Raw genomic sequence first — 10,702 nt, 5'->3', positions numbered from 1 at the left:
GCAGCTCCTCCTTTAACCTTTAGGCTCAGCATAGCGTAATGTCTACCTAGAGGCTGGAATAATAAAGCCTCACTTGCTGAGACGGGAAGGGATGAGGTCATCCCGCCTAGACGCCCAGCCAGGAGAGGCTCGCTGCCTCCAACACGTGTTCCTGGGCTCCCGCCTGCCTGCCCAGTTCTCAGCGACTCTGTTGTTAGAGCTCCCCGCACCTTCCTTTGTGCTAGGCTCCAGCAAGAAGCGGCTCTTCTCCTGCGCTACAGCCTCTAAGTGTTTCCTCTTACACCAGAGAGTGACTGTCATTTGGGGGCTGCTCCGTTTTCCCTCCCTTCCCTGCCTCCTTGTCTGGAGAACCGTGTTCCTGCCGTCCTCACTCCCAGCAGGAGCTCCCCAGCCCAGAGTGCCCATGCCTTCTGCCTGCTACCCCCCTTACGTCCCCCATACCCCGCAGCCGAGGACACGTCCCAGGAGACGTCCAGGAGACGTCCCCCGAGAGCCCTGCAAGCAGTGCCTCTGCCTCCCTATAGCACTTCCCCAACCGGCAGCCTGCTCTGTGGGCCTGAGGGGCCTGCCTCTCCCCGCCCCCGTCCCCAGCTGGCGTAAGGCACTCTGCTTCTGAAATCCTTTGACTTCCAGAATCCCATGCTACCCCCTCCCCAAACATCAGAGCCAGGCTCCACACGTGTAGCTAGGCAGCACTAGGGTCCTACTTTGGAAGCCAAGGCTTTGTCTAGGCCAAGCGCCAAGTACATTTAAGGCAAGCATTTCTTAGCGAGGGTGCGGGGCAGTGGGGTGGGATCATGGACCCTCAGAAAACGTAAACAAAGCCATAGTCCCTCTCCCTAAAACGCACATGCACCCAGAACTCTGCAGATTTTAGGGGTTTAATGGACTCCCTAAACCTCATCCAAGGTCACGGACTCAAGTTAAGAACCCTCGTCTAGAGGGAAGGAGACTCCAGCCATGACCCCAGAAGAATAAGTCTGAACCTTCTGGAAGAAGATTGGGTGAGACAAAAGACAGTAACTGGGAGGGGCTTGGGGGTAGTTTTCATGCTTCCAACAAAACACACTAGAAAAAAGAAAACTACTGAAGGCATCTGGCTCAAAACGCTGAAAATGAGGTTTCTGGCTTCACAGCAGCCTCAAGTCCCCAAACTACCGTGCTTCATGCAAGAACTAGTTAAGCCTGACATCTATCAGGAGTCCTGATTTAGCCAAACCAGCGGTGGGCACGTGTGAAAGAAGACACGAGAAGCCTCTGTTAACTAAGGAGAAGCTAAGGTTTTCCCAGGGGAGTGCTGGATGGGGTGGGGCAAGAGAGCCTCCCTGAGTCTCCAGAAACCTCTCAAGCAGTCTGTGCTGGAGTCCTTTCCATCACAGCTGGACTCCTCACAATTTACCCCGACCTCAAAGCCACAGCCCACTGAGCCCTCCAGCCCTTACAGCTTTCTAGCAGTATCCTTTAAAAACACTGGCAACCTGCACTCCCAGTTCTAGGGTTACACTGGCATCAGACTCCTGGCCTCTCTCTCACACACGCGCACAGAATTGGGAACAGAACCGCTGGAATTCAAAGCTGCTCATCAGGCCAGGGCTGGGGACCCTACGCTAGAGAGTGTGATGGTTCTTTAGGATCACTTAACAGTGATGCCCAGGCCCTTGCTATGGGCCTCCCTACAGGTACAATTCCACTTCCATTAAAAGGGCTTATTGGGTGTGTAGAGGATCCAAGTTCCTCGGATATGGTGCGGAGAGACACGGTGCAATGTTGGCGTCAGCCCTGCCTCTGGGCTGTTTTGGTGGCCGTCCTGTTGCCTCCCGTCTCCAGGGATGAGGAAAACCACTAGAGCCAGGTCCCTCCCTGGACTGGCCGTCCCCACCGAGTCTTCTCCCAAATTAAGAGGCGGCAGGTGCCACCCTTCCCCTGCAGCCCTCTCAGTGTCGCTTCTGCAGCCTCAGCCCGCCGGGCCTTGGCTGCAACGCACAGCTGGAGAGTCAGCCCCTTTTACCACAAGGAAACTGGCGCTGGCCAAGATCTTGGGCCCAATTCCGCTGTCCCAAGCAGTTTTAAACAAGGTGAGGTGGGATGGCCTGGAGGCACGGGCCAAGCCAAGCAGGCCAACTGAGCCCCATCTGGAGCCGGGTCCAGGCCCTGCCAGCTGTGCGGGTGGGTAGAGTTGGGAAATGCCAAGTCAGCCACATTCCAGCCTCCTCCTTGCAAGAACATCAACAAGTCACCGCACTGGGCAGGAAGGAGGAAGCCTCAAGACCCACAGTCTCTTCTTGCAGGACCACGGGAGGGGCAACGAGGCTCACGTGGCCCAGCCCAGCTCCTCTCAACGTTGACTTTTTCTAGGGTGGAGTGGAGAAAGGAGAGGGTTCCCCTGCTCTAGAAGGCTCTGCCAGCTAGGATCTCAGAACTCCCCCTGTGGGACTGATAAATGCCGATGGCGAGGCTGATGTAGCCGGTGGGGTGAGGGGCTGGGGGCGGAACTCTGCCTTCTGGAGCGGGAAGGACCAAGAGCATAATTCAGGGCTTCCCTGGTGGCGCAGTGGTTGAGAGTCGAGAGTCCGCCTGCCGATGCAGGGGACGCGGGTTCATGCCCCGGTCCGGGAAGATCCCACATGCCGCCGAGCGGCTGGGCCCGTGAGCCATGGCCACTGGGCCTGCGCGTCCGGAGCCTGTGCTCCGCAACGGGAGAGGCCACAGCAGTGAGAGGCCCGCGTACCGCAAAAAAAAAAAGAAAAAAAAAGAGCATAATTCAATGATCTAGCAACCCTTCACTGAGAACAGCTCTCATCTAATGATACCTGCAGGCCACCCCCTCCCAGGCACTAGCCACAGATGTTTCCATGGATACCCCATTCTACTTTGCCTATTTTTAGATCTGGGCAGCACTGCTTTCCCCCTAAGTCAGGCTAGAAGACCAGAAAAGGAAGTAGATATCTCCCTCTTCCACTCCCTACATCCAGCAAGTCTTCAAATCCTATTGATTTCATTACTAAAGCTTCAGTAAATCATCCCGTCCGCCACAGCTTTAGTCCACATTCTCACCACCTTTCCCTCTGGTGTGGGCTGTAACCTTCTTGCCCCATTTAGCTCCCCTCCCCCCATCTGGCTTCATAGGAATGCCCATCTAGTCACATGCCTCCCTGTGGCCCTCTCTGGCGCGAATCACAAGACCCAGCATGATCTGGGCTCTGCCCAGCTCTACAGTCTCATCTCCTGCCTGTCCACAGCCTGCCTCCCAAGCTTAAACCTTACTCCTCACAATTCCTTCCACAGACCCTACCTCGTTCGTACCTCGCTACCCCTAGGGTCCCTCTGCTGGGATACCCTTATTCCTGGTCCATCTAGGTCGGGGCATTTTCTCACTTGTAAGTGAAGATGTGGCTGAAATGTCACCTCCTGTGGAAAGCCTTCTCTCACACGCCCTCCCTCCCCTGAGTCCCTGCAGGACTCCATCTGCCTCTGTTGTCACATTGGCTTTACAGCGCACTCACGTGATTACATAGCTCTTCTCCCAGGAGCTCCTCCAGCCCGGAACCATGCCCTCATCCCTGTATGTCCCCAGAACCCAGCACAGAGCTTATGCCGGGGTGAGATATAAGAGTTTGTGCAAAGCTAAAATCTCCAAGCCTGACAGGTGGTGGTTTGGGGGGAAGACACCCGCTTTTCTGCTCAGCCCAAACTCCTCCCTGTCCCTTCTTCCCACTGTCCCCAAATGGGACTGTTTCCCGCTGGCCCCAGCTGGTGTCCAGCTTTAACTGCCAGACCCTGAGAGGACGCAGGAGGGATCAGCTGTGGCTTCTCTGACCTTGCGCTTGCAACCTCAATTCTACCTGAATTCACAGCCAAGGCCCAAACCCAGGGACCCTGGATTCCGTAATTCTCTTCGCCAGCCCTGCTCCAGATGTGCTGCCCTGTGCCTTGGCCCTCCCACTGTAGAAGGGTGCCTGACCAGGGGCTGTCCACAGGGTGCCCAAGTCCCTTGGTCCCAGCCAGGGCGCAGTAAGGCCCTGGTGACAAAGAAGCATTACAGTGAACTTCAGGGCTAGATCTGGCCTCATAATTAGTCTTGAAGTCGTTGCTGGAGCCTCTGACGTGTGCCAAGAAAAAGAGGCCTTATTGAGACATCCCTCTCTGTATCTAACAGGGATCCATCCATCTATCCACCCATCCTTCTGGTTATTTATTCATTTAACAGATATTTACTGAGCACCTACTGTGTGCCAGGCACTATCGTGAGTTCTAGGAATACAGCAGGGAAGAAGGCAGAAAACGCTCCTTCTCTCGTTGAGTTCAATTTTCATTGGGTAGCGGAGACAGATACAAATAAACAAACCAGCAAAACATCAGATAGGGACAAGCACTAGGCTGAGAATTAAAAAGTGGTGCTGTGGGCTTCCCTGGTCCGCAAAAAAAAAAAAAAAAAAAGCGGTGTTGTGATAGAGGGTGACAGGGCTGCTCCTTTAGTTTGGATGGTCATTGAGAAGATGATATTTAAATGGAGCAGCAGGGCCAGTCACGGGAGGATGGGGGACTCACATTCCAGGCTGAAGGAGCACCTGGCTTGGAGGCCCTGGGGCAGGCCAGAGCTTGGCCTGTTTGAGGACCTGAGAAGGACCAGTGGCTGGGACATAATGACAGGAGGGAGTGGCATATGAGAGGAGGGTGAGCGCCAGCAAGACCATCCTGCACGGCCAGTTCGTGGTCAGAGTTCGGGCTTTTTGCTTTTTCAAAATATATTAGGGAGACCTGCGAGGGATTTAAACTCAGTAAAACCGGTAATCCTGGCCAGCCACCTCCCTGTATAACTGATTCTTTCTCCTTCTCTCCGCAGGCCCACTCCCACTTCCTTGATTTCTAAACTATTTCTTGATATATCTTGTCTGTCTTTTGATTACAAGTCTAGCCTCCAGGTAACACAATTACCAAACACAGTTCAAACCTTTCATTCTCATCAAAACCAAACACGGTCGGGCTCACATGAGCTTGAAATGAAAACCATGTTTAGGAAAGAATTTTTTTAAAAAAATTTCTCCCAACATTATATTATACCTAAAAGAGGTTTTTTGGAAACCACAGCAACAAAAACTCCCTTCCCTAATGACACACTGGGATTAAAAGCATTTACGAACTTCTTAGTTTTTATTTTCTGTAAAAATGTCTTCAGCCTGCTATCTGAGGGTCAAGTGTCCATCCGAACTTGCCCTGGCAGCGGGCCCACCTGTGATTTTGGCCTCCCGGCCCAGGATCTAGCTGGGTTTGGTCCTTTCCCTGGCACTGAAGGCTGCCTGGATCCGAGGCCAGGCCGGGCTCAAGGGCTGCGCTCCCGCAGAAGCAAATGGGGTGGAGGGTGAAGTCCTGTCTCCTTAGAACCCAAGCAGAAGCACCAGGCAGGCTCCCTGAGCAGTGGGTCAGAGCCAGCAGCCCTGGGGATTTGTGGGTGGAAAGCACCCAGACCTGGAATTGTTAAGGCCATGCCCCTTTCTCGTTTCTTTTTTCCCTCTCTTCTAAAAACCATAAATAGCTCATACCCATTTCTGCATGAAACATCAGGTATGTTTTCACATTCCAAGCACTAATAACAAAAAAGCATATAATACTGAATATGCCTTTTCATAATTTCCTCTCCCTCCTCCTGGAGGTTCGGACAGAGCCCTCTCGATTTTAGACTTCCAGTGGCTGAGCACCGTGGGCTGCCTCTGGGCAGTTCTCATCTGCCGACCTGTCAGACCCTGTCTCCATCTTTTCAGACTTATTGCTGTGCTCCTCCCAGGGGAGGCCTGGACCCTTCCACAGGGTGAGCAAAACAGAGCAGGGCCAGAAACCAGCCTTAGAGCTCACAGGACCATGGGGCCTGCTGAGAGCAAGCTCCCTGAACAAGCAGTTTCCTAGAGTGGCAACCCACAAGGCAGCCACTGCACTCACTGTGATGTGACATAAAAGTGGGTTTTCAGGATTGCTGCCCTTGTCTGCCTCGGGACACAGAACCACTGACAGCTGTGTTGGGAGTCCTGGTGCCCACCCCAGATACACGCCCTGCGGTTGTGCTGATGCAGTCATGCTGGGGCCCTTCCACCAGCCTGGGGACCTGGGCCTGTCGTGGTGGCACTCCTTGCCCTCTGACAGCTCTGCCTCTGGGGAGATGCGGAGGGACTAGCGCTCCCTCCTTGGTGAGCCACGTAAGCTGAGAGTCAGGCTGCCCATCCCTGCCAAGCACATGGTACTTCCCGTTGCTAAGGAGCCAGAACCCTCCCTACTCCTGCCGTGCCTCCCGCTCTGGCTTCATAATGGGAAGCACATCTCACAGGCCCTTTGGGACCTGCATCCTGTGTGTCATCTACCACCACTGTCATCTCCTCCACCCCCTCCTCCATCCACCCCAGCTCAGCCATACTGAACTACGGACGTGCACTTTCCTGAGGTCACAATGTTCTTTCCTTTTTCCTGGAATGGCTTTCCTTCTTTTACTAGCTGAGTACTACCTATCCTTCAAAACTCAGTATCACCTCCTCCAGGAAGCCTTCTCTGACTCCTCCAGACTAAATTAGCAAGCGCTTCTCTGTTCTTTCACCTCGATTCTAGCATTTACCACACAGTTTGTATCTTTCTACAGCCTAGTATCCCCATTAGGCTGCATTCTTTGAAGGGAGGGACATGCCTCGCATCCTTGGATTCCCAATCCTTAGCCCAGTGCTTGGCGTGCCACGCACATTCAATAGTTCTGAGCAGAGGACAGATGAATGCATGCGTGCTCCGATCAACTGACCCAATGGGCCCAAATTAGTGAGCACCGGCGATGCTGGTCGCTGGGGAGCATGTACGTTTCGGCCTCGGGGCAGGACTGCCTCGGTCAGCATATCAGCTCCTGAACTAAGTTGGATTTGGCTATGGCAGTGTCCAATCCCACTGCCCAGAGTCCCTCGGGATTCTCAGGAAGCCAAAATGGCACGCGGCTCCTGCCTTCTCAGAAAAGAAGAAAACCACCAAATGCTCTGGACTCCCTCCCTGCCATCCCTGTTCCCATCGTATGCCCATCCCCCTTCCTGCCATTCTGGACTCACTCCAATGCATCCATTTCTGAGACTGAAGTGCTGGAAGTCTCCAGACACTCCCAGACTTGCCTATAATCAGGTAACTACAAGCTAGAGAAAAGCAACTCCCAAAGACTAGAAAGGGGAGAGGGGCGGCGAGATTTTGGGTGGAAGGTGAGACAAAGTCACAGCTACGCAGTTTCAGGAAGAGGATCAACTTCCAGCTCTTGTTCTACCCACCCCTCCCCACTCTCCCAGGGACCCGCAGCATCTGAAAAGTCAGGGGCCCCCGAGGTCCCACTGGGCTTGAGTCCCGCTCGCATTCTCACCTCCCACCTCCAGTGGGTGCTGCTGAGTTAATGGCCTGCACCATATCAGTGGTGAGAGCATCCAGTAGGCTGGTGATAAATTCCATTTTCTTCCCTTCTGGACAGCCTGAAAGACAAAGTGAGATTTGAAGGCAGATGCCAGGTAAATGATCAAGTAAACAGCTTCCTCAACTACCACTGTTTCCTCAACCTCTCCAAGTCCTTCTTGTCCAGCTAAATCCACTTTGGGAATTGTCCACAGCTCAGATGATTCTCATAAACCTCCATAGTTCCTCTACCCACAGCCCGCAAGGGACCAATAGACCCAACGGATAATAATACTCTCAATGTTCTTCCATTCCTCAAATTTTTTGCTGAGTATCAACTCAGGCACTATGCTAAATGTTAGGGATATTATACACATGGTTCTTCCCCTCGTAAAGTTCATAGTCTACTGGGGAACTCAAGCTAGTTCTGGTACAGGAGGACGGAGCGACTCTAGCAGCAAGGACCAGGTGCTGAAGGGGCACAAGGAATGCAGAGAACTCCAAGGTCAAAGTTGCCTCAAGTAGATCTACCTGTTTACCTATCCAAGAACCTCCTCCTTTTTTCACATCTCTCCTCAACCAGCTTAGATTATAATTATCAACCCTCCCTTATAAGTACTCTCAAACCCTTTGTTTCTCTATCCCGCACTGTGTGATTCCAGCAAAACCCCAGGCGTGGACGAACCTTCTCACCGATATGCCTTCTCCAAGTCTACACCCCCATAGCTGAATAGTGCTAGCGTAAACACCACCACGCAACTGGAGAGACGGTTTTCCTGCAAATTCATGACTACCAGCCCCAAATGGGCCCTCAACACTACCTACGATCCTCCTCTCTGCAGCAACTATTTCATTCTCTGCTCTCTGCAAACCCCCTAGGCCTCCGGTTAAACGCTACCTTCTCAGAGAAACCACAGATTCTTCCTGTCCTTCTCCCAGCACCTCACTCTTTCCCTTCAGAGTACCTGTCACCACCTTTTATCTGTGTTTGGATTCATTTATTTGGATACTGTCTCCCCCACTAGACAAGCTTCACTTCGGTTTTGATCATCAGACAAACCCAGCGCCTGGCACACAGGGGAATCTCAATGGACATTTGTTGAAGAGATGGCTAGAAGGAGGGACCCTGGTCTCTACGACTCCATTCTCATGACAGAGTGACCTACAAACCTCACTTGGGAACCCCTAGACTTTCAGGAGCCTCTGTTTTCAGTCCTCCTTTGGAGTCCTGATGGGGAATAGTAGGCCCAGCTCCCACCAGCGCTGACCTGCATCTGTGCTGATTAAGACTACAGTGTTCTGAGCCATCAATATTTAGTGCTCTTATTGTAACTCACTGGCAGAGAACACTATAAATAAGAGAAACCCAACCCAGCAGCCATTTAGAGGTCCTGGGTCCCTGCCTGTGAGTCTGTGTCATATCCCAGTGACAGTTCTGGGCCACCAGGAATCATTGATCCTCAGGACAGCCTTTCCCTGTGAGCTATCTTCTCTTTGCAGCCCTGGGGAAAAGGGTCCACAGCCCCCGATCATTTTCCCAGTCACCCTTAGAGAAAGAACTGTAGAGCTTTTAAGGGTAGGATTTTAACCCAGTGACTACATTTTAAAGATAAAAAGGTAAAAGCAAGGAGGAGAAACAGTGCGCTCAAGAGCACAGGATTAATTAGGAACAAATCCCAGACTGGATGCAGATCCCATGGCTCCTGCGACGCCCCTGCCCAGTGTCCCCGCTCCACCTTACAGATGGGGAAGCAGACCCAGAGGAGGGCGCTGCTTCTGCATGATGAGGGGCTGGAGGAACAGGAAGAGGTGAAGGCACCAGCAAGGGGTAGTGTCGTCTCCCACCTGGCAGCTCCCTGTCCTTGAAGGGGTCGTCCACCTCCGCACTCTTGGCCCTGGCGTCGCTCTCACAACTGGGCATCACGTAGCTGAGAAGAGAGAGATGCAGGGGGTGAGGCGGGGCTGGAAACTGAGCTGACTTCAGCTCCTACTCCCAGCAATGATCCGTGTGGTCTCGAAGTCTAGATCTCCCAGAGCTGGTAGCAGAATATCTCCTGTACTGTCCAGCAGCTACAAGGCAATCCCAGCATCGGTGTTCCCACAGAGACATGTTCAGGCATGTCATCCTAGTCAGTCTAGTAGAGCGCTGTTACCTTATGTCTGCACACAGGATCTTTTTGATCCATAGAACCTAGTGACTCAGGCAGGGCAATCACCTTCTCACTGGTGAACTGAGGTTCAGAGAGGTTACCTACTTTCCCGAGGTCGCCCAGCTAGGAAAGGCCAGACCTGTGACCAGAATCCAGGATACTGGGACCTCAACTGCCCACGAGCAGAGATGCTGCTCCCCTAGTGCCTCGACTCCCACCAGGCCAGGACAATAAAGCCAGGAGATGTGAGGTGACAGTGTAACAGGAAGCTGGCTCTCCTACCCCAGGCTTCACCTGAGGGGTGAGGGGCAGGACGGGCTCTGGGGGACTTACCGTGTGGAGGTCCCGGGCAGCGGACGCCCCGTGTCCACCAGCACACACCAGCAGTAGCCGGTGGACTGGTGGCACTGCACTGGCTTATAGAGCCCCCCTGGGGCACACTCGGGGATGACAATGCCCTCGCGGGGATTCTGCCGGGCCTCTTCCAGGGCGCTCTGTCTCTCCTGGTCACAAGAGTGAACTTTCTCTGCAAGAGAAGACACAGCCTGTGGTGATTCCCACTCCTGTACCTTCCCTGCCAGGACCTGGCCTGGCCCTAGGGAACTGATGGCTGGCTGGTGAATCACCAAGGGGAGCTGTGTCTCCCACACCAGCCCTTAGTGAGGGGCTGGAGGCCCAGAACCTCCCTGCGGCCCCCTAGAGGCAGGGGCAGGAGCCTGGCTGCCCTGCGAGCTGACAGCTGATGCAGGAATGCCCGTGTGTGTGGACACTCTCCCAAGCCCAGACGCAGCAGGACAGGGCCAGGCCACTGTCCTCAGGGCAGGGAGGTGCTCTGGTGCTTGGCACCCAAGGGGAGCAGAAACAAGGCCCAAACCCACTCCCTTCCAGGCCTCCAACAGGGCTGAATGGAGCTGAGCTGATTACACGACACTGCTTCCATCCGGTGCGAGAGAGCAACAGGCCCTCAGGAAGGTGTCTGTACTCAGCGGCCTCACGAACTATGTCAACGTCTCTGAACAGCCAAACCTGGTTTCTCCAGAGTCAGGCCCAGGCTGAGGCAGTGCATGGTGTCCTGTGCCAGGCCTGGGGGCCTCAGACCCACACGACCCCTGACCAGTCAACCTGCCTGACTTCCCTTTCTTGTTTTTTTGTTGATT

The 10,702-nt window shown here is 53.7% G+C and overlaps 1 protein-coding gene across 4 annotated transcripts in view; it reads right to left on the bottom strand.

Annotated features, from left to right (window-relative positions):
* Window positions 1–10,702, bottom strand: part of SMOC1 (SPARC related modular calcium binding 1) — a 152,215-nt gene that overhangs the window by 9,626 nt on the left and 131,887 nt on the right. For all 4 annotated transcript variants that reach the window (XM_024739663.1, XM_024739662.1, XM_024739660.1 and 1 more), the window contains exons 8-10: window positions 9,879–10,071; window positions 9,241–9,323; window positions 7,370–7,475 (exon numbers count right to left, since the gene is read on the bottom strand). In XM_024739663.1, coding sequence (XP_024595431.1) covers window positions 7,370–7,475; window positions 9,241–9,323; window positions 9,879–10,071 — 382 coding nt within the window. The remainder of the gene's footprint in view (window positions 1–7,369; window positions 7,476–9,240; window positions 9,324–9,878; window positions 10,072–10,702) is intronic.

Source organism: Neophocaena asiaeorientalis, unplaced genomic scaffold, assembly GCF_003031525.2.
Source record: "Neophocaena asiaeorientalis asiaeorientalis breed wild unplaced genomic scaffold, Neophocaena_asiaeorientalis_V1.1 scaffold348, whole genome shotgun sequence".
In the NCBI taxonomy this organism is placed as follows: Eukaryota; Metazoa; Chordata; class Mammalia; order Artiodactyla; family Phocoenidae; genus Neophocaena; species Neophocaena asiaeorientalis.
The sequence above is the reverse complement of the archived record's forward strand: the minus strand, read 5'-3'. Positions and strand labels throughout refer to the sequence as shown.